The sequence below is a fragment of the Dermochelys coriacea genome, chromosome 1 (genome assembly GCF_009764565.3).
Source record: "Dermochelys coriacea isolate rDerCor1 chromosome 1, rDerCor1.pri.v4, whole genome shotgun sequence".
NCBI classification, from domain to species: Eukaryota; Metazoa; Chordata; order Testudines; family Dermochelyidae; genus Dermochelys; species Dermochelys coriacea.
Genome location: NC_050068.2, coordinates 214,085,415 through 214,113,258, shown reverse-complemented (window position 1 = coordinate 214,113,258; position 27,844 = coordinate 214,085,415). Strand labels below are relative to the sequence as shown.

General features: G+C 40.9%; 1 protein-coding gene across 2 annotated transcripts; it reads right to left on the bottom strand.

Moving 5' to 3' along the window:
* Positions 1–357: 357 nt before the first annotated feature.
* LOC122460016 (chondroitin proteoglycan 3-like) lies at positions 358–6,995 on the bottom strand. 2 transcript variants are annotated; one of them, XR_006281050.1, is made up of 6 exons: positions 3,803–6,995; positions 3,133–3,156; positions 2,570–2,689; positions 1,967–2,014; positions 1,759–1,853; positions 358–1,209 (listed from the first exon to the last, which is right to left on the bottom strand). XR_006281050.1 is itself a non-coding variant. In XM_043513689.1 (5 exons), the coding sequence occupies exons 1-5, from the start codon at positions 3,870–3,872 to the stop codon at positions 1,193–1,195; spliced, it is 279 nt and encodes a 92-aa protein (XP_043369624.1). In that variant the 5' UTR covers positions 3,873–6,995; the 3' UTR covers positions 358–1,192. The 2 variants fall into 2 exon arrangements, 1 of the variants encoding a protein (XP_043369624.1); XM_043513689.1 differs by lacking the exon at positions 1,759–1,853.
* Positions 6,996–27,844: the final 20,849 nt, after the last annotated feature.

The following is a 27,844-nucleotide window of genomic DNA, read 5'->3' as shown; positions in this document are numbered from 1 at the left end:
ACAAGTTCCCAGCACTGGAACTTAATGGGCTGGAGAGACTGTCTTATGAAAGAAGGATAAAAAGCAATTTTAGGTTGGCCGTCTGGAAAAGCTTCCTCATGGTGAGATGTATTAGGCTGTGGAATGGACTCCCAAGGCAAGTGGATCAAGAAAATTGTTCACCAATCATTAATTAGGTTGACTAGTATCACATGTACATCACTTGTGTCCCAACTATGGGCTTTATTTATTGTTAGATTGTAATATGCAGTACTGTTGCTAGTGTGTAAGATCATGAAGTGAAAAAGTTTAAAAAACATTACATAGTCAAGGAGAGGATGTGATCTGCTGCTGCAATAGAGAGCCACACTATCAGCATTTTAATTTCATCATTTTTTATTTTCAGTGATTGCTATATCAGCAAGGGATAGATATTAGTTCAGAGAATGGCAGAATGTTCACCTGCTTGGAGAATTATCAGAGGTCACAGTTTAATTATTGCACATCCCCTCTCAATAGATCCTTCCAATTCATCACAGCTTGGAGGATGGTCATACTTTGAAAAGTGACTATATAAATGGCATTGTGGGGCTCCATGCATATAATCTTTCTGGGACTCCAGATCAAATTAATAAAAATAAAAATGGTGTTTTTTCAGGCTGCTGACTCTGCAAACTCAGCCTGAACTCTAAGAATCAAGCAGGGTTCTTTTTTTCCCCGTACATCACCACCAATAATAAAAGCACTCCAGGCCAAATTTTGCCCTCAGTAACTTGTGCAGTTCCATTCCCATCAATGGATTTGCACAGGTGTAACCAGACTTCAGTAAATAATTCTGTGGATGATGCAGAAGAAGGCATAGATTCCAGTTTCTTCTCTCTGAACTTTGCTGGCTCTTCAGGATGAACACACATAAAAAACATATTTTAGTCACTAAAGTCAGTCACTCTGAGTCTGATACACGCACTCAGCGGAGCTACTGAATGAAAAGTGACCATTTTTACATAGTCACTTTTCAGAATATAATGCACCCTAAATACTTTATTAAGTGAATAATCACAAGTATTAGAAATTTAACAAACTCAGCAGCACTCTTGCTAATGCTCTACACACACATTTCTCAAGGGTGATGTTGTGCTTCTCATTTTGAGGCTTGGATTTTCCTTCAATGCAGCTGATGATGTGAAGGGGAGGGGGGGAAGTTTCATCCCTCTCAATCTATTTCATATGCTAAAGGGAGAGAAAGGGTATAATGCATGGGTAAAATGGAATTGAATTCTGTGGTCTGGAGCCAGCATGCCTTCACCGTACAAAAGAGAGAGAGATTGGATAGAGATGTACAATATGGTATCCCCCCATTTAGCATCTTTCTTAATTGGATTTTATAAGTTACGGATGTTATAGGGACTGCCCAGATGCTACAAGGGCCTTATAAAAATGGGCTACCAATCCACAACAGCCTGCAGGTTGGAAAAAGGTACTGAGAGGATGCAGTCAGAGATCTGGACCTTGTGTCCTGGTGTCAAGAAATCCCAGGCTGAGCAGACACATAACTATTGACCTCAGAGAAGGAGAGCATCTGGGATGTGGTAGTCTGCATTGCCTTATGAATGATTAATACGGAGAGACCAAAACTGGAACCATGTATCCAGATCCCATCCTGAATGCCAATGGTTCAGATATAATTAAACCTTAATCCAAACAGACCTTGGTTTTGCAAAACATGTCCCAGGGTGACAAGGTTTGGCAAAACAAAAACCCACCACTGGTTGCTCTCACCTCCAGCAATTAAGTCCCTGGCCTCTTACGCCAGGAGGAGATGGGAACATCTCAATGACAATTCATCCTGGATTCTTTAGCCTTTAAGGCCACCTCTGATTAAGACAGAAGAGAGGAGTCAAATGGTGCATGCAGAAATGGAAGGACTGTGATCTTTTTGGAGGAGAAGAGGAATCACAACAGAATAGAGAGAGCAGAATCCACTTACAGAGGTCAGATCCACTTCCGCTACTTTCGTCAGGGAGGCTGGATTGACCTACAATGAACAAAAATCAGGGCTTAATCCTGGAAACTCTACATAGTCAGTGCTTTGAGATCTACTGATGAAAAGTGATCCATCAGAGCTAGGCATTATCACTATTATTTTAGTAAGAACTAAACCTCTTTCTCAGCCTAACCCACAGAGAATGTGAGTCTGCTTGCGTGCTGAGCTAGAGAGCCTGTCTTTTTAGCTCAATCTGTAATGACTCATGTTTAGCTTGTGGAGGTCCCTGGTTGAATTCCTGGTGTTGGCCCAGATGACACTCATTACAGTGCAGAGTCCCTTTAATTCATAGATATCAGGATAAATCATATACAGCTGAGGAGAGCATTCATATGGCACTGGACTCAGCCTGTCCTTTCCTGAGGGCCAAATCAGGGAGCTGCTTAGGTTGTGGATGAGTAGGAGGCTAAAATTCAGTGCATTGTGGAGGATTCAGGTGTAAAGAGGGGTCTGGGGCTTCTTTCACCTTGTCAGTCTCTCTTGGCAGGTAAGTAGAGAAATGTAAAAGCAGTAACAAAGTAACAGAAAGAAACAGAATTAAGTTACCCATAGGTTGCCCCTTGGGCTCCCAGCCTAACTCTCCACTGACTTGTCCATTAGGTTCACCACTTGTTTCTCCGCTAAGCTCCCCACTTGCTTGCCCAGATTCAAAGGCACCAGATTCCTCTTGGAGAAACAAAAGAGAATAATATATAAATATGTATCACAATTAGGGTAACAACTCTCCGTCAGTAATGTTATCCTTATGCTTTGGGCTCTAGTCCCATGGGATTGGGGAACAAAATGTACACAGTATATGATGCTCTCATTTGCTTCCATTTTTTGCCTCCCTTCCAACCCCATCCTTGGGATTCAGAGGAGTGTGATAGTTTTTTCTCACTAGGAAGAGGAGAAACCCTTTGGAAAACTAAAGGCAAGGATATTAGGGAGCAATAAGAGTAAGTATTAGTGATGTCCAGCAGGGTCTAAGCTCCTGTGTGATAAATGGGGATCGTCCTGAACCTGCACCCCAGCTGCTACAGGGCCTGAGGTGGTTAATTATAATTCGGCTCATTGGTTAGGAGGTAAATCAAATGTACCAGAATATAGTAAAGGATGGATACACTCACCAGATTTGTCCCCACTTAGATCCTCTGTAAAAATAAAAGAGAAGTTCATCAGAATTGACAAGAACTTGTCTGGCTCAGAAATGTTCCCACATATTCAGGGCTCATTTCCCATCCTGATCACACGGATCTGAGTGTGTGTACATGTCAAACACAAGTAGAAGGTTACTGAGATTAACCAGAATGTGCAGGAAACAGAACAGACCTAGACATGTTTGGAGACTTGCCAAAGAGGAGGTTTAAATGCCAGTAATATAAACCAAAAGCTCATTACAAAAGAAATCAAAACAAAAAATGTCTTGCACCAAAATGTAGGCGGTGGTTCTGGTTCTGGTTAGGGTTACGGTTCTTCCTTAGGGTTTGAGGGATCTCAGGTTAGTGTTTTTATTTTAGTTTAGTTTTTCTCTCTGGCTTGCTCCTGAGGCTGTTTTTTGGGGGGGGCCTGGCAGTTTAGGGCAACAGGGACTAACTGTGCCTTTTTCTCTGATTCTTGTACAGCAATGAGCACATTGTCAGAGGAGTAACAAATAATAACAATATTGAAATAACTGGATTTACTGGGTAAGAAGCACAGAAGAGAGGATTGTGAGAGCCTTAAGCAGGAGAAAGAAAGAGAATGGATCAAATCCATCCCTGTGTGACTTCAGGGATTTTCCTAATGTGTTCAGGTTACCTTGTGCTTGTATGAGAGGAGGCATAAGCAAAACAAGCAGGGCTGGGAGGATCAAGATCTTCTTCAGCATAGTTGGTATCTTGTGTGAAGCTTGAGTGACAGGTGAAGAAGAAAAATGAAGGTTTCAGTGTCCAGCTGAAAGGATTTAGGGGTGTATGTAAAGCAAATCCCCAGGCCTGCCCTCTCCACAATCTACCTGAGAACAAGAGGTTCAGGTTACACACATGTTGGATAATAAAAATAAAGAATTAGAGTTAGCTTAAGTTTGGTTAAGAAAATATATATGTGTTGTAAAGAAAGGCCTTGAAAATAATGAGTTATAAGGTCAAAAGGAATGAAGTAGGAAAGATGTCCAGACATGCAAATATTATAGAATCATAGAAGTGTAGGACTGGAAGGGACCGCAATAGGTCACCTAGTCCAGTCCCCTCCAATCAAGACAGGAGTAATAAGCACTTCTCACATCTAACTTCTATGATCTGGTGCCAGGCATATTAGCAGGAACACTGTTCTGTTTCTTTCCCAATAAGCAGACTTTGTTACGGTTTATCCCAGGAATTGCCTCCCCAGAAAATGCTGAAGATTGCTAGGGATCTTGAATATTAAGTTTTCTGCTAATGGACAGAATTCCAGGGCAAGGTGTGAAATGTCACAAACTCCCATCTCTGCGGAATTAACCCTTCCCTATATTAGACAGTTTTACCCTGTCCCCTGATAACCTGTCTGTAAAGCAGCCTGTAGGAACAATGCACTCAATTCCCAAAAGAAAGGGTTTAAAATTTTCCATATTAAGAGATTTCAGAAACTTGTCTAACATTTTACTAGTTACCTTTCTCAAGTCACTAAAATGTCTGTTCTATGCTGTGCCTGCTGAACAAGGTCACTCCATCCTGCTTGCATTCTTTTAATTATCTTGTTCAACCCTCACAGAGCTAATACTATGTGGATAATACATCAAGGGAGGCAGCACTTATCAGGAAAGGCTAAGAGAGTGGGTAAAAGGGCAGAGAGAAAGCCTGAGACAGAACCATCAGGAATCAGAGCCATTGAACTGAGACCAAGGAAAAAGCCAGGACAATCTAAGCAGTCAGAGGATTCCAGACAAAAGGAGACGGGTGAAAAGCAAAAGAGAGAGACGTTCTGAGAATGTTGTAACACCAGCTTTGACCAGCCTATTTAATTTTAATAACTATTTATTTTGATTTCTAATATACAAAGTTATTTTTAGAGAATCTCTTTCCTCCTTGGAGACAATTCCACAGTCTCAACAGATTTGACTCAATACTTTGAATTTCTAAAGCATCTTCCATCCAAAGTTCTGCAGATTTACAAACATTCATGAATTAATCTTAACACCCAGGTGAGCATTATTATTTGCATTTTTCAGATGGGAAAACCAAGACATACAACAGAGGTGAAGTGACTTGCCACGTTCAGCTAGGAAGCCTATGGCAAAGCCAAGAACACAGCCCAAGTCTTCTGATGCCAAAGTCTGTGATTTAACCATATGGCCATTTCCCCTTCTTAAATGTTTCTGAACAGGGAACCTAGTTTCCTTTGCAAAGTTTTTTCCTATTTTCTTCCGTTTATACCCTCGTTGATCACTTACACAGTTCCTCCCCTCCTTGGTATTTCAACTCTTATTATCAATCTTCTTCAGAAAGGTGACTTCCAAGTCTTCTCTAAAGTTTTATAATTAAGAAAGCCTGGACAGCCTAGTTTTAACACTTCAGAAAAAGGGATTGTCATATATCTCATCAGAGAGGAAAATGTCCTGAGTCAAAGAGGCTTTATATGTTTGTGTGTGTGCGTGCGTGCGTGCATGTGTGGGTGAGAGAGAGAGAGAGATTTTGTTTGCCAACTGCTGAAGGGCCAGAGATTACATTATCCTGATCTGGAGCCTAAGAAGCCATGGTCCGCAAAGCAAGCTGTACCTGAGAATCCTCAGACTGATGAATTAAAAAACTGATCAACTGATCTGACCACACCATCCAAAATGAAACCAGAGCTGAGCAGGGAACTCAAAGAACCCACTAAATACCCACCCATCTGTCATCAGTTGATTTTTGTGTGCCAGCAACCATCAACAGCCAGATATTTCTGGACAGAACTTTAGAAACACTAAGTAGAAATCAAACACTGACAACTGAAAACCACAGACTCAGCTCATAGTCCCACATATGCAGTAATAACTTCCCTCTGCTGAGAATGAGGGAGAGATTAAACTTCTCAGCTGAAGATGTCTAAAACATTGTAATGGGCTGTGTGCCAAAGCCACATGCCAGCAGACAGGATATGGGAGCTCTGTGTGCCAATTTCACATTAACCAACCAAGATGACACCTTAAATCTTTTTAATTCACAATTCCTTATTTTAGTCAAAAGATTATCCCCCCTTCAGTTTTAGTGAGCTACATACACACACAGAGCTCTCTGCACCATCGTTCATAGTTACCTTCAGAAGATTGACCTCTCCACTGAAGATCCTTGTGCAGCAACCTGACACCTGGTTATCTGCTTACGCGTCTGTCTGGCTTATAGTCAGTGATGATTTCTAATTGGTTTGAAAATTGTTTCTCATCTCCATATTTGCATATATGCAATTTACTCTGGAGCTGCCCATTTCTGAACCGATGACTTACTGTAAGGGCTAGGAGTTTATGTGGCAGGTACTGCAGGAGCTAGCAATGAGATTTTCCAGTACATAGTTCTGCTACAGATTATTACTTTTGGTTTCTGCTGTTTTACTGGACAAATGACATAAAACCCCATATCGTTTTAGAATCCATAGGTTCATGGCCTTCTCTTTCTTCTAATGAAGGGACTAATTAATTTAGATTGGAGATTTAATTTGTTAGTATAAGGTTATTTGAGATCCATAAATTAAAGACAGGTATTACTAAAGAGACAACCTCAATTTGAAATCTAGTCAATTTATTATATATATTGTCATTAGTCATTTCAGGTTCTTCAGCGCCTGCGAGGCCTCCTGCCAATTCTTATGGTTGTACAACTACATTTCCCTAATTTTAAAAAAAATGTTTCTCTCCTCTGTTGCTGTGTGAAGTTATACCAGGCATGATTTTGGCCCAGTGCATGTATCTGCGGTGTACAAAATGAAGTAGTGAGCATGCTATGCTCAGTACAAAAAATTCATATCTTTGCCTTATCAATACTATTTTTTCCAATTTCACTATTATAAGGTCGAGCTGTTTTTTAATAAAACTCTTTATTGTTTACAATAGGCTCATCAGAAATCAATACAGTGCATTGAAAATAATAACATAAGTGCAAATAGAGATAAATGCCTAACTACAGGGTCCCAATCCTGCATGTGCTTCTTATGCCGAACTTGCACTGTAGGACTGGGGCCCATAAATTTTAGCTTATACAGAGGAGGTGAAAACCCACACAGTTCAGAACTGGTAGAACATAGGAAATCTTTTATTGGACCAACTTCTGTTGGTAAGAGAGACAAGTTTTCTTGTAATTTAATTAGGAATGTAATTTAAGAACAAACACTAACATGATAATAAGTAAAATTAAATACAACGGAGTCTGAGCCTGATAGAGCTCAGTTCAGGCTGAGGACAGTGGTTTCACTGAATCTGCAGAGGTTGGAAGATTAAAACAAAATGAAGTGTTGCAGTAAGTTAGCAAAAATAGTGCTAAATAAACAGAGTGGGAAGACAAACACTGTCCAAAGTGGGGCTGATTTACTCCAAACCCTACCGCTGTCAGAAGGGGAAGAGCTAAGCCACGTCAGAGGGAGGAGGTGCCTTTCCACATTATGTCAATCCAGTTATCTGTGTAGACCAGCTCTAACTCCAGATTTGAATTTTGCAACTTAGGCCAATATCTTTGCACAAAGCCGATCATTTGATAATTGCTGGCATTATGGAATAAGCAATAAATTCAAATGGTTCAGTTTTCAAAGAAACTACATTGATGAGACACAACTGCAGTGTGATTGTGATGTTCCCGTGGTGTTATCTGTATCGGTGATCTGCTAGGTCACTCCAATCCTCAACTCTGAGAGCCAGCCTTACCCTGCTCTGCTGTGAGAACCCCCACTCCCGAGCTGTTCACGCACAGCCTCTAGCATGTAAGCCACTCCCAACTATGTGAGTGAGCAGTTTTGGCCAGCCACTGCTTGGATTGTGCAACCGAATGACACTAGCAAATATCTCTGGTCCCAGACACAACCTTAGGAGCCTCCATCTGAATGACACTAGCCAATATCTCCGGTCCCAGACACAACCCTAGGAATCTCCATCTTGCAGTGTCCAGTTATGCCCGCTGGACGCTGCAAGCTTATATGAGTTCATCAATTTAACAAAGAAATTGATATGCACCAGGCTTGTTATCCCAAGGGGAGTCTCTGACTCACTTCAAACCACACGCACTGCTTCAGGTAGAATAAACAAACAAATTTATTAACTACAAAAGATATATTTTAAGTGATTATAAGTGAAAGCACAACAAGTCAGATTTGGTCAAATGAAATAAAAGCAAAACTCATTCTAAAGTGATCTTAATGCTTCCAATGCCCTTACAAACTTAGATGCTTAGATCCAAAACTTGGATATTAGGAAAAACTTTTTCACAAGGAGGGTGGTGAAGCACTGGAATGGGTTACCTAGGGAGGTGGTGGAATCTCCTTCCTTAGAGGTTTTTAAGGTCAGGCTTGACAAAGCCCTGGCTGGGATGATTTAGTTGGGGATTGGTCCTGCTTTGAGCAGGGGTTGGGACTAGATGACCTCCTGAGGTCCCTTCCAACCCTGATATTCTATGATTCTATGATTCTATGCTTCTCACTACAGGCTAGCTGGTTGCCCTTCAGCCAGGCTCTCCCCTTTGATCAGCGCTTCAGTCTCTTGGTGGTGGTGTCTGTAGATGGAGGTGGAAGAGAGAGCGCATGGCAAATGTCTCTCCCTTTTATCTTGTTCTTTCTTCCCTCTTGGCTTTGCATCCCACCCCTTCAGAGTCAGGTGAGCATTACCTCATTGTAGTCCCAAACTGATCAAGGGAAGGGGGGTGACTCACTCTAGAGTCCAACAGATCCTTTGTTGCTCCCTAGGCCAGTGTGCTTTGTTCCTGTGAGGCTGGGCTGGGTTTGTCCCATACATGACCTGATGAAGTGTGAACTGCCTCTCTTCCCCTGGAGAGTTTTGCCGGGGCTTGTTTCAGCCATGAGGACACATTTTCAGCCTCATAACTATATACATGAAATTACAATCTATAACATCACTATAAGAACAATGCTCAGTGCATCATGAGCCTTACAAAGACATCCAACATGACAAACTTAGCATTGGATCCCACACAATCATATTATAAGGATGAACATGGAGGTGTAGGGTGTTCCCCCAAGGTACAGAGTGTCACAGTGATCAAACTGAAAGCCTATCTTTTATCAAAGTCATTTCAAAGAAAGAGTAATTTATGAGCACTTTCAACCAGCATTTGATGATCTTTCATTGAAGAGAGACTTGCTTAGTTGAGTTATCTGGAAAAGATTGAGACAAAAGATGTTAATTACAGACTTTTTTTTTTAATGTATAACCGGACTGGAGTGAGTGCCCTATCTTGGGGAGTAGGAGAATTTTGTGTAATTTTGAGCTTTGCCATAAATTTCAGCACGGCCAAGAACTGGTGATCAGGAATACGAATGGGGAGCCATTGCCACAACACGCCCTCTTTAGGCTTCTTGCTTGTATCAGGTTCCTCCACCTTTCCCCATTCCCATGATGCCCTCACAACAACTGCCACAGGAGCTGCTGTTTTGTCTTCATTCTAACAATTTCCTGGGAGAACAATCATGAGAGGGAATGAAACACATTCTGCAGGCCTGTGGGAAATTATTCAGCTCCTGTCAGTAGTGGGACTGCTTTCTACTCTCCATTCTTTGCAAAAGCCCAGTGTTCCATTGTCACTCCCATCCCCAGCATGATGTGCCCTCTATCCAGACAGACACCAATCCCCACAGGACTTTTTTCTTATCTCCACAAATGGCTAAATGCCTCCATATGCCTAATATTGACAGCTGCAGTACTTTTCTGAAATTGCACCCTGATATCCACTGGCTGCCATTACTATGAGGATTTTTTATTTGAAGACCCTGGCACAGATCCTTTTGTTCTCTTGGGCGCACAAGGTCCAAGGCTAACACACCTTGTGCTGCCTGGTGGCAGCACACAGGGTCTTCCTTAGTCCTGACCCTGACTCAGCAGTTATGGAAGCAACTACTGGGCTACACTAACAGTATGATGGTTAAGATATTTGGTGTATTTGTGGTGTTATCTCCCATCCAACTTGAAAAATCTAAAATTAAGTTACCACTTCTAAAAAGTGACCTCAGATAAAAGGAGCAGAGTCCTGGTAGTTAGCCTGATTGGTAATTCCACCAAAACATGGATTGTGTCAGAACTTGCTTAGTAAAATATAAAATGGCCCATTATACACAAAACCACCAGGGAGAGCTAGATATTATCTGAATGCGGCTGTGAAGTGGCTGGACAAGTGAATTGTGACGGGGATATAGCTGAAGGGGGTCCTTCCACATCCTGGTCTGATGTCTGATCATATTTTCATGAAAACAAATTCTTGGATAAAAGTGACTTACTCTGTGTCAATTGGTCTGCAGCACTTACCATCACATGTTTACACAGTGCAGAGATAAGAGGATCATGGTAACTAGCAGAATCAGTGTAATATTCCCAAGGACTGCAATAATATACAACCAGCCTGAGCACTGAGAAGTGGGACCTGTCCATAAGAAAAGGAAGAGGTGGTTTGCAGTGGAATGAAGCTACTGACGTTTAGCACTGTGCTGCCTGTTTTGTCTCCCAGAGAAATACCCTTTCCATCACTGGAGAAAACTCATACCCATAGTCTGACCAGTGCTAATTTTTAGCCTTTGTGACCGAGGAGAAAATGCCTGAAAATGTGAACTTCAAAGGCTGAAAAGCCAGACAGCATATAAAAAGAACCGCAAATGTAAGATCTTTAAGGTCTCCAAATTGTTAAACCAATCTCTAGATTATGGACCCCTGACTCCTAACATTGAATGTTTGTGGTTCTACTTTATAGAAGTGGTAAATAACCTAAGCCTTATGAAGAGATGGAAAGCAGGTAGGGCTTGAGAGTGAATTTCCAACACAATGGGAGAGAAGAAAAGGGGAGGGCAAGGAAATGGTTTGATACAAAGAAGACAAAGAGCTGCTTATTGCCATTCCTTAGTGCTTATGCATAGGTCTGCCAGTGCTGCTCAGTCCTGCCCTGCAGCCCCCTGCTAGTCCAGCCCTGGGCTCCCCTCACTGCTCTGCCAATGCCCCATAATCCTGCCCTATAGCCTCCAGCTATTCCAGTCCTGTAATCTCTCTTGAGGAGAAACCTGCCATTCATGTCAATCTATGCTATTCTGGGGGAACCGTACCGAGATTTACAAGAGAACCACCAAACTCCTCTTAATTTTTGATGTAATCAGGAGTTTAACACAAGCTTTCAGGAGTAAAAGGCATTTTCTCTAATCTATTCTTCCAGCAAGACCATCGATTGTATTTACATTTATGACGTAGGGGAAAAAAGTTTAATCCATTAATCCCCATTTGCATCATCTCTGCTCCCACCCATAATGCTTGTCTTAACACCCATTCATTTCTTCTTCCCATCCCCATTCCTCTACACTTTTCCTTAAAAAGAAAAGGAGGACTTGTGGCACCTTAGGGACTAACACATTTATTAGAGCATAAGCTTTTGTGAGCTACAGCTCACTTCATCGGACACACTTATCCTGTTTTCTCTGAGTGAAATTCCCTATCGGATGATGGAGCTAGGCTGAGCATCTGTCCCCCTGTGTTTTTTTTAAGGGATTTAAATGAAGAGAGGGAAGTGGTTGAGATCCTTTATGAGGCATTGCAGCCTGGAGAGTATTAGAACAAAACGCTGAAAACCTGAAACAGCTAGGTGTTTACAATGGAAAAGGCAATAAACACTTAGCAGGGCTAAGAAGGACACAGCCTACTAATATGTCAACACACCAAAGTCACCAATAAGATTTGCTAGGACAGAGGCTAATCCCAGTTACACTGGTGTAAAATTAGAAGGAACTTCACTGAAGTCAACCAAGTTTTTCTATATTTACACAGTTGTAACTGAGATCAGATTCTGACCCATTCTGTCTTCAGGCTGTCCACCACGCTTTTACCAAGAAACACATACTGAGATATTCGGTCTGTCTTTTATTTGTGTTAAGAAATTCAGATTAACCAAACAATGGAAATACATAGGGTGTGCTCGTTTAGCATTTTTCTGTGGTTAGCATTGCCTCTAAACATATCTTAAAGGCTCCTGTTGTTTTCCATTCATTCATGAAGTGTTTACTGGTGTTATTTAGAACATGCTTTATATTATCAGTAATGCTGAAAATTAAAAGGCACAAACAGAGTATTTACAAGGTGAATAAATGGCTCAGATTCAGCCATGGTACAATTCCTCTAGCTTCTGTGGAGTAACACAAGGGATTAATTTGCTTTCTGGTTTAACCTTCTAGTTACTCTCTAATAACTTTTCTTTCAGTGTCTCAATTTCATCTTTATTACTCTTATTCTTCCTCTTCCTCAGTTTTCATTTAACATAGATAAGTAAGATTTAAAATGAACATCTTCACTACAATCGTGCTCACTTTTAAAAACTGTATTTATTTTCAGAGCTAGTTTCAAAAATGGAAAAAATCATAATATATTTTAAGAGAATTTCCCCTCATAATAGTTAAAAAAAATATTAGAATTTACTAAAAATTTAATCAAAATTGTATTGGCCTTTTTTGTTTATCATTTATCGTTTCCACAATAGGACATTTTCTAAAATGTTGTGAAAGTTTTTAAAATCTCACCTTGTGAGTAAGCTGACCAAGACATTTTAAAAGCTTTTAGAAAATTCCCAATAAATGAAGGACTTTGATTAAAAAAGTATCAATTATATTAAACAATCTATAACCCCCATTTAAATATAATTTATTTGTAAAATTCTTTGCATTTTAAAATTGTTAGAATAGCTATGCTTATTTTCTATTTCACCCTAAATAACAAAAACAATCTACAACTGTAAGGGTGGGATTTTTAAATATGTTCACTGTTGGCCTAACTGCTCCCACTGAAGTCATTGGTAAAACTCCCATTGAGTTCAGTGCAAATAGATGCATCCGATGAAGTGAGCTGTAGCTCACGAAAGCTTATGCTCAAATAAATTTGTTAGTCTCTAAGGTGCCACAAGTACTCCTTTTCTTAGTGCAAATAGAGTTAGGCCAGTGCTGAGCACTCTTGCAAATTCCAGTCAAAATGTTTTTTACTTAGGTTTTTTATGTATTGTTTGGTCATAAAGTGAAGTTTCTTTAGATTTTGTCTAATTTGCACTTTCTGACAATATGTATGTTATGATATTTATGATAAACTACATACAACTTTGTCACCAGTAATCCTATATATGTGAATATATGTAAATATATAAAAAAACCTTCTGGAGACAATTAAGACAGACAAGCTGATTAGAACACCTGCAGCCAATCAAGAAGCTGCTAGAATCAATTAAGGCAGGCTAATCAGGGCACATGGGTTTAAAAAGGAGCTCACTTCAGTTTGTGGTGTGTGTGTGTGTGTAAGGAGTTGGGAGCAAGATGTGCTAGGAGCTGAGAGTTAGAATGTGAACTGTTGGAGGACTGAGGAGTACAAGCATTATCAGACACTAGAAGGAAGGTCCTATGGTAAGGATAAAGAAGGTGTTGGGAGGAGGCCATAGGGAAGTAGCCCAGGGAGTTGTAGCTGTCGCACAGCTGTTCCAGGAGACTCTCTAGACAGCTGCATTCCACAGGGCCCTGGGCTGGAACCTGGAGTAGAGGACGGGTTTCCCCCAAACCTCCCAACTCCTGGTCAGACACAGGAGTTGACCTGGACTGTGGGTTCACAAAAATGGCCAAGCTGAAAGTTGGCATGAAGCTCCAAGGCAAGCAAATCTGCCAATAAGTGCAAGACCCACCAAGGTAGAGGAGGAACTTTGTCACAGCATCTATCTGCATCTTTAGCTATCTAAATACCTTTGAAAATATGGCCTAAATCACTTAGATGCTTTTAGAACAGGAGTACTTGTGGCACCTTAGGGACTAACAAATTTATTAGAGCATAAGCTTTCGTGGGCCACAGCCCACTTCATCGGATGCATAGAATGGAACATATAGTAAGAAGATAGATAGATATACAGAGAAGATGAAAGTTGCCATACAAACTGTAAGAGGCTAATTAAGATGAGTTATAATCAGCAGGAGAAAAAAAACTTCTGTAGTGATGATCAAGATAGTCCATTTAGACAGTTGACAAGAAAGTGTGAGGATACTTAACATGGAGAAATGGATTCAATAAGTGTAATGACCCAGCCACTCCCAGTCTCTATTCAAACCCAGGTTAAATGATATCTAGTTTGCATATTAATTCAAGCTCAGCAGTTTCTCTTTGGAGTCTGTTTTTGAAGCTTTTCTGTTGCAGAATTGCCACCCTTAAGTCTTTTACTGAGTGGCCAGAGAGGTTGAAGTTTTCTCCTACCGGTTTTTGAATGTTATGATTCCTGATGTCAGATTTGTGTCCATTTATTCTTTTGCATAGAGACTGTCCGGTTTGGTCAATGTACATGGCAGAGGGGATTGCTGGCACATGATGGCATAGATCACGTTGGTAAATGTGCAGGTGAATGAGCCCCTGATGGCGTGGCGAATGTGATTAGGTCCTATGATGGTGTCACTTGAATAAATATGTGGACAGAGTTGGCATCGGGCTTTGTTGCAAGGATAAGTCCTGGGTTAGTGTTTTTGGTGTGTGATTGCTGGAGAGTATTTGCTTCAGGTTGGGGGGCTGTCTGTAAGTGAGGACTGGTCTGTCTCCCAAGATCTGTGAGAGTGAGGGATCATTTTTCAGGATAGGTTGTAGATCTTTGATGATGCACAGGAGAGGTTTTAGTTGGAGACTGAAGGTGACAGCTAATGGCATTCTGTTATTTTCTTTGTTGGGCCTGTCCTGTAGTACTGACTTCTGGGTACTCTTCTGGCTCTGTTAATCTCTTTTTTCACTTCAGCAGGTAGGAATAAATTTCTATGTCTGGCCCAACTTGAGGCTCCCCTCATCTCAGTTCTCTACCCTTCTGTGTGGAGAGAAGAAGGCTGATGTTCAGGCGTCCAGGCTAGCTGAATGTAAGTGGTAGGTAGATGATTGATCTCCCCACAGCTTCTGGTGTGATGCATCCCAATCATTGTGAGCAGTGCAATCTCAAAATACAGGTAGCTGGCAGATAGCTGAGCAGTGTTAACGTCAGTTAAGTTATGGTTTAAGTTAACAAAGTTGTAGCCTCAACATTTAACCACACTCTTGTGGCTGTATCTCACTGTCTCCATGTTCACATTTATGGGCATCTTTTGCTTCTGGGCTCATTTTCAGAGCATGAGAGCCCATGCATCTTTTACGTGCAAACACGTTATGGACTTTCCCCAGATATTATTTTCATAACTTAGTAGTTGAGGCCAGGATGAGTACCTGCCAAAAGCATCTGGTTTTTCTGTATGTGTTTTTTGTAAAAAGTCCTTTGAGGGATTCCCTTCCCCCCCCCCCCCACCCGCCCGTAATCAGTCTGTCTTTGGCTAGCTATCATGGTAAAGTCTCTGTTGGCTTCTTGTCTCCTTACAGACATGGCCAATCTTCACTCTCTGAACTTTACAGTCTTTCCATATTCCTTGCTGACTTTAAGTCATTAGCATAGTTTATAGGGACTAAGTATAATTTTTCTTAGTTGAGGACACTACCAGCAGGAGACAGCTAATGAAATGGCAGAACGTAATCCCTCTAACTCTTTACCTTTCAAATCTCTGACTTTTCCCTTCTGTAATTCAGTTAAAATCATTAATGGTGCTACATTTCTGAGCTGGTCTGCTGTGTGTTCCATTTTCAACAATGTAACAGATCTGCATGACTACCCAAGCAGTTAGCAGCCTTGTGGGCAAACAGCCAGTCCTTCTGACATGCATCAATAGCATCCGTCTTAGGACTTTCACTTGGCTTTTCAACTTCTCAGCTATATGTCAGGTTTCACCCATTTTAATATCTTTATTCTCTACTGATTTGTCCATTTTATTACCCATTCTTCTTATTTCATCCAAAGAGACATTTGGCTGTTTAATCACATGAAGCCGGTCTGTCTTTTTATGTCAGTGATCTACATACATAGCATAAAACAGTAACTTCCTCATTTGACCTTTGTTGAGCAGGTATGTTAATAAATGTATTTACTTTTAACTTAAAATGTATTGGAGTGAAACTGTCACCAGCTTTTACTGAAAGAAAAACAGTTTATATTAACTGCCACAGAAATCCTATATGATTTCTCAGGCTTATGCAGAAAGTTATGTCTAAACAACAACATTAGTAAATTAACATAATTTAATACATTCAGTACTGTTGTCCCTTTTTGACCCAAATGGCTAGTTAAAGTTTGGGACTGTGGGAATGTTCCAGTTGGAAGTATAAATTGAAGGAGTCTGGTATTTTCTTTGGTGCAATCTTCTTTGTACATTCCTTGTAAATAAAGTCCTGCTTCTCCAAATGCAGGAGGAACCAAAAACTAAAGGAGCAGTTTCTTAGCTTACATCCCTAAGTCTCTCTAGCCAAAATCAGACTGAAAAGGTCTCCCTCTATCTCAGTGATTTTCAAAATGGGGTACGCATCCCCTGAGCTGTTGTCAGGGGACACGTGAGAAAAATCCTGTAATGGTGGACAACATATCATGTTATTCCTTGCAGACCTTCCCCCCTCCCCCACAGCCCCCTGTTTTCAAAGATATATTGTGACCCTATCTCAGTTGGGGGTATGTACTAATTACATTATTTGGAAAGGGGTATGCAGCCTAAAAAGTTTGAAAACCACTGCCTTAGCTTCTTCCATAGTCACACTATGCTTCTAGGCTCCTGCTTGGCTTTCTTGCCTTTGCCTCTGTCTCTGTTCTTGTCTGTTCAGTTTCTGCGTGAACTCTCTTCCCACACACCCCTGCCACCAAAACAGTTCTCATCCATAAGCTACTGAGTGGATTCACATACATTTTTATTTTAGCTGGGGTCTTATGCTTGCAGTTAAAGTGGGAGGTCACACCCATCAATCTCAATGGGGTTTAACCCAACCCATAACAAGATTTCACCCAGCTTAAAACAATATTAATCAAATCCATATGTTATTGCAAATATCTATATTTTGTACTGTTATCCTCACCCAGAAAACAAGAAGTCAGAATAAAGGGTCAATTTTCAGGCTGGCAAAAATATTAACATAGTTGTGCCACCAGGTTGTGAAGCAGAGTTCCAATTTAGCAAAGCACCTACACCCATGTTTAAAGTTAAGAAACAGGAGATGAGAATAATTAGAGGGATGGGGAAAATTTCATATGATCGCATAAATTAGGAACTTCTTTTCACCCAGTCTCTTAATACAAAAGCTAGAGCCCATTCAATAAAGATAAAAAGGAAATACTTGTTCATACAATGCACTAGTAGCCTGTAGAATTCATTGCCACAAGAGTTGAGCAAAATTCAAAAAGGCATTAGACATTTATATGGATGGCAGAACATCCACAGTTATAGTAATAAATATTCAAAAAAAATTTTTTTTGAAGGAATAAGAACTCTCATGCCTCAGACCATAAGCCAAATTCTAACTATTGGGATTTAGAAGCGAATTTTGCCTGGAGGTTGGTTATTCCACAACTGGTTTCTTGCACTTTCATCTGAAATATCTGGTGCTGGCAATGGGCAGAGTCAGGACACTGGATTAGATGGACTATTGATCTGATCCAGAATGGCAATTCCTGAGTTCAGTTCATTCAAATTAAAGAAAATCTTAAAAGCAATTAAACTCTAAAAACTAATATTACCATTATAATATAATATGACAATGTTGGGTTATTCGTTGAAGAATACTCTATCAGGCATGACAGGACACAGAGGCGTTTCAGATAAAAACAGAGTTTCATGCATTCAGATATTGCAACACTAGGTTCTACTAATTCACTCATTGTGTGCAGGTGGAGGCTTTGATCCATTGCATCTGCCCAGCTGATCCTGGCACCCCCACTGACTTTAGTGGGGCTACATAGAGACACAAAGGTCCTTCTGTCCTGATCCAATTTCAGTATCAGGACCAAACCACACACAATGGATTAAAGAACAAAAACATTTTGTACAGTCAGCTTGTTCAGTCTCTGTGTCCCAGTGGGGGTTTGTAGAAGTTGTTTTCATAGAGAAAACACTGTTCTGACAGCACATTCAGAAGGACATATTTTACTTTGATAAATATTATAATTTCAACATATCTCGCACACAATTGCCCTATAACCAGCAGAAATTATTTTGTGATATGAATGTAAAAAACATGCATGCTTGATGCTTTTGTTGATATAATACAAATGTGAGGCATTGTTGTAAGCAATTAATATTGTATTCTGAAGACACTTTTAGTTAAGATTAGTTAATTTTTGTCTAAAGCACTATATATGTGATGAGAATTATGACAATTTATTAAAAACATGAGCTATTTTCTAGTTATACCTTCTAATTTATATCTGATGAACTTTACATAAAAAAACCCGTTTTTCAAGAAATAGCTTTATATTGAGGTCTTATCAATAGATCGTATACAAATCATACAGTTAAACATTTTTAGAATGATCATAAAACTGTCCATTGGTTTTGGACTGCTAGTTTTCTCTTTTCAACATGTCGGCTCTATAACTGTTAGGTGAAAAAAAGATTACAATTAATAAATTTTGCAAAAGATGGTTATGTATAAGTATGTTTTTGTATTTTTAAAAGTACTGTGATTATTAGTCTTAGGAAAGTTTTATCAGCATCAGCCATTCTCTGCCAAAGAATGAATGTGTCTTTAATTTAAAAGGAGAATTAAATGTAGACAGACCTGAAAATATTTTATGGTGACTACAGGAATTCACTCCTTTAAAATGTAAAAGAACTAAAAGTAAAGGGCTTCCAGTTAGGGCTGTCTTTACAGTGAAGGTAACCACAGATTTCTAATAGTTCCTTTAAGTGACTTTTTGTTAACTTTTAACCATTTGCAAACATAGCATGTTTCAGATACACTATTGGACTAACATGCTGGGAATCAGGAGACCATAGTTTACTTTTGCCAGAATTCACAATTCAGAGTGTCCTCATATTAATAAAGGTAGATAGGTTAAATATCGTTCTAGTGCTTTAAGAGTGATTTTCTTCAGAATTTAACACTTCTTCCTACCAAATTTTTATTTAAAATATTTATTTAAATATTTATTATTTGAACATTTTAAGATTGTCATTTAAAATGCGAAAAAAAAATTAAAAAATAAGTTGACTTCTTTTTTTACCTGGTTCCAAAGTTCATAAAGTAAAACACACTCTTTCTTCTGGTGGTATCTATATATCTGCATAAATGACTTCACTCGCCATTTTGACAGTGTCTTGAGATTTGAAAGTAAACTGATTACATAGAAGATATGCATTCTGCATTACATCCTTTCCACTCCTTACCACACCCATGTTGCTGCTTTGGGTCAAGACAAGGACTAGAGGCATTTACAAAGGAAGGAAACAAGCTACTGTATTTCTTTCAAATGTGATTTCACAGTTTTAGCCCTCTTAAAACTTATTCTTCAGTCTCCCAATGATGTATTTTATCGGTATTTTGTTTCTGTATACTGTACATATACAGTACAACTATTTTTGCTGTCTTGTTTACAACTGTGGCCCATATCCTGCTTAACTTGCCTTATTTATTAGGGCCTGATTCTGCAAAGTTCTAAGCACTATCGCCTCCTACTGAAGCCAATGGGAATTTAGTAGAGCTGGTGTCAGCTGACTGGGTTGAGGATGGTGTAGCTTAGTGGTCGGAGCAGGCATCAGGAACCAAGGATTAGGGTAGTCAGTAGTTAGAAGCTATAGCCCAGGGTCAAGCTGGAGGGCAGAAACTGGAGCAAGCAGGGTAGCAGGCAAGGCTGGGTGCAAGGTAGTAGCTGCAGGAACCAGGTAACACAAGAGCAGGCACAGTGGTGGGTCTGAGCACTGAGCAGCCAGCAAGCTGGCCTTCAGCCAATCAGGTAGCCTCCTGCTGCAGGCCAACTGTACTAATGGGGCTGCCTGTGCACTAGTTCTGCTGCAGGCCCTGGTTCCTGACAGCTGGTCAGAAAAGCTTTGGTGCATCAGAAAATTGCAAACAGAATTTTCAAAATTGTCAAAATAGAAATGCTTCATGAAGTTGTGTTGACTTCACTGAGAATTTGTGTAGGAAAAAGACTGGGGAAAAAAGTTCTGAGAACATCAAATAGTCCCACTTCTCTTCCGTGGACAGTCTACAATTCTGGGACTGGCAATGGAGATAAGATGATGGGTAAAATGATCTACCCTAATAGTTAGATCTTCAGTGTCTAGGGGTCAAACTGTGAGGTATTTCCTAAGTTAAAATTCCCATTGATTCCAATACGAATTTTGTCTGAGAAAGGATTGCAAGATTTAGCCTTATGCAAAGTACTCTGGTTTACTGATCACAGCCAGGGGTTCCATTGCTTGCTGTATGACTTGTATTTTTTTCTTGTTCAAGAAGTATTTAAAGGCTGGAATTATATGGGGATGACCTGTTGGCCTAGTTAGCATCAGCTGATGTCCACTAGTTTGGAAGGATAGCAGTCAAACTTCTTTGCTCATAGCACTGAAATGCTTTTCTCTCTAAGATTCAACAGAGCACTTTCCTGGTATCCTTCAAACAGAAACAAGAATTAAAAAAAATCCCTGTCATGTTGTCTAGAATGGCTAATGACTGAGTGCCAACCTCAGGGCAGATTGTCAAAAAGCAGGGCTGAGACCCCAAATTGGTGGTATGTTCTGTGATTAGATTTCACCAGTCAGGTAACAAAGTGAACTCCTGAAATATTAAGTCTTACCATGCAGTCACAGACTGTTCCCTTGGGGATTCCAGTCTTTCTTGCCATCCAGACAAGCTGGATTTAGTGATAAATGGTCACTTATACCAAAAATCATAAAATATTCAGATTGCTCCCAATCCCAAGACACCAGTCACTTATGCCAGATCAATATGCACCTCAGATCTCACACCAAAGACAATGCTTATAGCCAATCCTATAGTCAAGTAACTAAGGATTTATTAACTAGGAAAAAGAAATGAGTCATTTACATGATAAAGCAGGCAAAGTATATACACAGATAAGTTAGTCTATGGTTCCAAAAGGTGATAGTTATAGTAACCTGTCAGCTCTGACTGTCTTTTGGATTGACCCTGGGGATCTTCAGTTTTGTTTCTTGCTCCAGCCCTGCGGCAGTCCAAACAGCAAAGAGATGAAGAATTTTCATGTTGGCTATCTTTATTTCCTTTTCTCAGAATTCCAGCTTCCTTGCACACAGCACCTTTATGGGTATGAGGGCCCTCAGTCCTGTCTTTGTATCATGATGCTTCACAATCACCCACTTTTGATAGTCCATCTTGACGGGTGAGGGAACCACTCCTTCTAGTTCACAAGGGTTCAGAGTAGGCATTTTTACTGTTTTAAGGCAAAACTTCCTGTGATGTTCTGTACCTCATAGGAACACCCTGCACCCCATGCTAATCCTTAAATGATTGTGTGGTATCCAATACAAAGTTTGTCATGTTGGGTGTCTTTGGAAGGCTAATGATGCACTGAGCATTGTTGTTATAGTGATGTTATAGTAATTGTTGTTGCAGTAATGTTACAGTAATGTTATAGGTTGTAATTTCATGTATATGGTTGAGGCTGAAAATGTGTCCTCGTGGCTTAAAACAGACCCAGGAAAAACTCTCCAAGAGCAGTTCACACCTCATCAGGTCAAGTATGGGATAAACCCAGCCCAGCCTCACAGGAACAAAGGACACTGGCCTCGGCAGCAACAAAGGATCTTTTGGACTCTAGAGTAAGTCACCCACCTTCCTTTCGTCAGTTTGGGACTACAATGAGGTAATGGTCACCTGACGCTGAAGGTGGGGGGTAAAGGGGGGGGCAAAGCCAAGAGGGAAGAAAGAACATGATAAAAGGGAGCAACGTTTGCTTCTTCTCTCTTCCACCTCCATCTACAGACATCACCACTGAGCGACTGAAGCACTGATCAAAGGGGAGAACCTGGCTGAAGGGCAGCCAGCCAGCCTGTGTTGAGAAGCATCTAAGTTTATAAGGGCACTGGAAGTGTTATGATCAGCTTAGAATGCGTTTTACTTTTTATTTAATTTGACCAAATCTGATTTCTTGTGCTTTGACTTATAATCACTTAATCTATCTTTTGTAATTAATAAATTTGTTTGTTCTACTTGAAGCAGTGCATTTGGTTTGAAGCATGTCAGAGACTCCCCTTGGGATAACAAGCCTGGTGCATATCAATTTCTTTGTTAAATTGATGAACTCATGTAAGCTTGCAGTGTTCAGCAGGCATAACTAGACACTGCAAGATGGAGATTCCTAGGGTTGTGTCTGGGACCAGAGATATTGGCTAGTGTCATTCAGTTGCACAATCCAAGGAGCAGCTTACATGTTAGAGGCTGTATGTGAACAGCCCATGAGTGGGGGTTCTCACAGCAGAGAAGGGTAAGGCTGGCTCCCAGAGTCGAGGGTTGGAGTGACCTAGCAGATCACTGGTCCAGATAACACCAGGGGAAGTCACACTTACATATTACCTTCTAGCATGGGATACAGACTTTACAAGTAACATTAATGCATTCAGCAACTTACAAGCATTTTATAGAATTTAAACATATTCTTACAAGCGCAACACCTATCTGGAACAATATTAACATACAGGTGAGCTGGTCTGATTTCCAGGTATGAATTTGTCAGTGCTCAGCTGATGCCTACAGCCTTGGCATGATCTGGCACCTCGTCTACCAGTATTACAGTCCCAAGAGCACCTCAAGACTTTCTTGCCTTTGCACTGGCCATTACTGGCTGGTGTAGTAATAGTTGTGACCAGGGCCCCAATCCTGACAATTACTCTATATGGGTGGACACCTGCACCAGTTGGGCTGTGCAGGGAAAAGGGTTCCAATGGCTCAGAGCAAGTTTGTTTCCCAGGTTTTTGGTCACTAAGTAACCTAAGACTATTAATGCAATAGGGATAAACTGAAAACATGAACCAGATAATTTGTGGGGAACAGCAATCTCATTATACAATAGTACAGAGTTGGTGCTAGGCAGTTTTCCAGACATCAGAGATGTGGGAGGAGGAAGTTCAGGGTAAAAAAAGAGCTACCAGAAGACCTTAGGAGAGAAAGATATGAGCCTATTAGACCAGTATGGTGGAGCAATAAAACCATTTCTTCTCAGATGTTGCCACGCTGATTGAAATACTTTGGCTTTCGGTGGGAGAAGTGCATTTCAATCCCTAACTAATCTGAATCTCCTATGAACTGAGAATGTTGCAACATCAGTGACAGAGTGAATAGTATCACCTGTTTATTTTCAAAGGAGAGGTGAAGACCCAGTTATCATTGACTTTTTGTTCTGTGTTCATATAGCACTTACCACAGTGGAGTCCTGGTTCATGACTAGAGATCCCAGGTGCTCCAATAATACAAATAATAAATACTAATACACATTGTCTCTGAACAGATCCATCCAGTTCATTGAAGTCTGATACATTATAAAGGAAAATGACACTATTTGAAATATAATAGAAACCAACCATCAGCTATTGCTGACATTTTACAAACAGTTCTGGGATGGGAGAAAACTTGTGCTCGTTTCTATAAGGTTAATTTTCCAACACTGAATTTGAAGTCTTGGAGACAGGTCATTTCCTTCCACCTGGAAGGACTAGGGCAGTGGTTCTCAACTATGGATCCGGGGCCCACTGGGGGGCTGTGAGCAGGTTTCAGGGGGCCTGCCAAGCAGGGCCAGCATTAGACTTGTCCAAAGTCAGAAAGCCGAAACCCCACCTCCTGGAGGTGAACATGAAGCTTGAGCAGCTTAGCTTCATTGCCCTGCTTGCTATCCCCTAATGCTGGCCCTGGATTTTATATGCAGATTGGGCACAGATGGGCTGTTGAATTTTTATAGCATGTTGGGGGGGCCTCCGAAAGAAAACGGTTGAGGGCCCCAGCGCTTGGCATCAGAGAAGAGAGTTCAACTCAGTTATAAAGAGTAGCAATGGACCTGTATTGTTGAACCAAAGCCCTGCATTCAAATAACTCCAAAGCTTTGGGACACGGGGGCTTCAAAATGCAAATCTGGATTCAGCTCCAAATATTTCAGAATATACCTGTGTGTAATTCTGAGTTACAAATACAACTCCCCCTGCCAACAGTGTGAGTTAAAAGCTAAAACCTGTGTTACAAAGAGGATGATCTCATTTAAAGAGAAGCCTTGTGGATTCATTATATTCAGCATCTTCTTTGTGTGGTTCCACCGGCTATGTCAGTTCTGTGCCTTGCAGGAAGGCTCTCTTTGCCAGCATGGCAGGGACATTCTCCCCTAAATCCCTAGATACTGAAATATGAAGTAAGCAGAAGCCTGTGGTGATATTTCATCTGGGATTCTTCAACCTTAGATAAAAAGATCATAGGATCCCTAGAAATATAACAGATAGATATATTGCAAGTCCAAGTAATTAAAGGGTGTGTAAATAGCAAGGATGTGACACTTTATAGGGAAAATGAGTAATGGGGGCATCATAAATAAATAAAGGAAGGAAACTTAGGCTCTTGCAGTTTTCCTCAGGGAAGGTGGATTCCTCTGTATTAAACCCAGTGAGTCATTTCCCTAGGAACCCATTTGTAAAAAAACATCTTGCAACTCTAATAACTAACTCCAGAACATGAGGGAGCCCTAGTCAGTGGGTCTCAGGGGTGAGGAGAGCACTAAAGAGGACATTTATCTAGCATTAGACTTGTTAACATTGACACATTGTCCTGTCCCAGGTGATCCAAAGAGCTGAATCAGGGAGCTGCTCAAGATATGTGAGAGCAAGAATCTGGTGAGAGAACATGCGAAAGAGAAGGATAAGGGGTAAAGAGAAGATGCAAAAAAGAGGGAAAATGTGCTTTTGGCATTTCAGTCCAACTCAGTGCAAGAAAGCAGGGGCTTTGAATTACCAAGAGCTAAGGGGAAATGATTGGGAGGAAAAAAAGGGAGATAGACGCAGATTTAATTCACCAGCTGGTTCCCCTCTTTGTTCTCCACAGGCTTCCTCAGTGTGTGCCCCATTAGCTCCAAGGCTTTGTTCACCATGTGCTTGCCCTTTTTGCCCCAGGTTAGGTTCACTTGTTTCCTAACTATATTCTTCCCTAGCTTCCACAGTCTGATCCAATTTAACTTGCCCACTTTGATCCCCACTAGCTTCACTTTTGGCTACTCCAATCCCCATTAGCTTCACCTCTTTACCCACTTTGATCTTTACTAGCTTCCCTACTTTGTTCCCCTTCTGCTTTTCCACTTGCCTTCTCTATTTGTTTCCCCATGTTTTTCCATACTTTGTTCCCCAATAGTTTCCTCATTAGCTTCTATACTTATATCCCTGCTAGCTTTCCCACTAGCTTCCACACCCTGTCCCCCACCTCCTTCCATCTTCCAGTCCCCACCTACTTCCCCACTCTAAGCCCCAACAGTTTGCTCTCTTTCTTCTCCGCTAACTTCTCTACTGTGTTCTCATCTTGCTTCCGTGCTTAATTCCCCACTAGCTTCCCCTCTCAGTTCCCCAGATTCAGGGATATTGGATTCTCCTGGAGAAAGAAAAGAATAGAAAATATGAGAAAAATAACTTAACTTCCCAATAATGCAATTTCCATGGTCAGCACTACTACTGAGATCCCATGCCAGTCTTGTGGGGTCAATTTATCTGGAGTGACGAAGATGGGAATGAAGGAAATATTTGTATAAAATCCTATTCACTTTGCACACCAATCTCTAAGATACTACTTGCTAAAGATGCTTCAGTCTTATTTAGAGCATTCTCCCTCCATTCTTCTGTTGAGTATTGGAGGCCAAAACTGGAAGGATGAAATCCAACAATCAAACAACACCCGAAGCAGCTGCAGCAACAGCGGCGCCAGACCCCAGCTGTGGCACATACACACATTTCTGATGGCCTGCTGGGGATATTAGCTGGCAGTTTCTCCATGAAGCAGTAAGCACAAGCATGTTCTGGTGTGGTTTACAGACTCCCCTGTTGGGGTGTGAGGGAGACCCTGGCGGGCACATCTCCATGTAGAAAGAGTCAGGTTGCAGCCCCCCTTCCAGCTCCTCCTGAATCTCTCACTGAAGCTCCAGTTTCACTTTTCTCCACACCCTATTCATTCACATCCCATTCTTGGCCCCACAAAGCCATGGGACCTCCTTATCAACATCCTCCTGCCACAGTTCAAGATGGCCATCCATCACTTCAAGAGGAGGAAGCTGGACAGAGGTGCTCTGCAACTGTGGGGCCTATTTCTGGTCTCTTGTCTGATCACACCTCCGAGCAGTGTTCCTTTGGGTGGTGTTCACTGACTCCTCAAACGCCTTTGGGGAGCAGTGGGCACTGCCAGGGTTCTCTGCTTGGTGTCCCCTTCTGGTTCACTAATTTTCAACCTTTGACCCTCACTCTTGTTTTCATTTGTTGTCCCAAGTACTCAGTTGTGGCCTGGATCCTGTCCCTTACTTGAGGGGGCAGGCCTTTAGTGTTGGGTGGACCTAGACCTGCCTGTCTCAGTACCTGCTGGCAGTATACACACTTCTGCTTCTTAGTTTTCTAAACACAAAGATTACAACTCCCAGCATGCAATACTGGGTCTAGTAACACTACACCCTCCCAGCTCATTTTCTCTTCAGATCAGTCCTGGAAAAATATGATGTTGCTATGATCCTATGTTTACATTGCTATCTGTTGCAATGGAAATGTTGCATTCCACTGCAGGAGGAGAAGATGGGCCATGAGAATTGTTAACAAACAAAAATAGCTGTATGACTAACCAGAAAGAAGGGGAAAATTATAATAAAAATAAAAATACTGTAAGAAATATATGGTCTCCTAAACTGTTATGGTTGTCACCATGCTGCACTCCCTGCTCACTCGGAAATTCAAAGCAGCACCAAGGCTAGGACGCACATCTTCCTGCTCCAAAAATCCAGGCCCCAACTGCAGAGCTGAAATTGAATCACCATTAGCAGTACATGGCTTCTGACAAATAGGTGTGTAGTTCTGAATCCATCCAGTCTAGTGCCATGCACAACTAGGCTGCTAAGTGCAAATGCTGAATAATTATAGTAATAAATATCACTTTAATAAAGAACAACAAAAGCTGTTGTAAAACCCACAGCTTCTGTCTGCAATCTTGACTGATCTTCACCAGTGGCTGGGTCTACTGTGCAAGGTTTCTGAGGAAACAGTAATGAGAGAATGAGAATCTTCAGCAAGAGTAAGAAAGAGATCATATTAAAATAACAAATGGGACCATGTCCATAATGGGGTTGAATTGCCTTGTAATGGAGTAACCACAAACTGAGCCAGCAAGACTGAGAGGACCAGGGTCTTCTTCAGCATATCCAGCTTGTTGTATGAAATCTGAGTGTCAGGAGGGGAAAAGAGGGAAAATCCAGCTGAGAGGAGCTGTGGCTGTTGTAAGCATGAAAGGAAGTCAATTTTTTGAATTTGTCATGGTGCCATTTAGATTTTAAAGCTGAAATCTAACAAACGAGGTTTGCTCATATATAATAGAATTCAGTGGGATAACCCCTTTGTATTGAGTCCAGGAAATATTAGCTTACTAATTGAATGTTGGGTTTTTTTCAGGTCAACTTTTAACCCAAACAGTACTTCTCAGATAAGGACACTTGCTTATTCTTAACCAGCCAACAATTTGTTAATTCACGTAGAACCACATTAATATTTAATCAACAGTTCACCTCTCAAATGTAGATACAACCAGTTGAGGGTCATCAATTATGTCAAAGAACAATGCAAATTACCAAGATTTCTTTT

Excerpts from the sequence above, each read along its gene's own strand:
- LOC122460016 (XM_043513689.1), bottom strand. The coding sequence starts at position 3,872 with ATGCTGAAGAAGATCTTGATCCTCCCAGCCCTGCTTGTTTTGCTTATG. Across the intron at positions 3,157-3,802 it reads TCCTCTCATACAAGCACAAG|AGGATCTAAGTGGGGACAAA; the intron begins GTAACCTGAACA and ends TTATTTTTACAG. Across the intron at positions 2,690-3,132 it reads TCTAAGTGGGGACAAATCTG|AGGAATCTGGTGCCTTTGAA; the intron begins GTGAGTGTATCC and ends TGTTTCTCCAAG.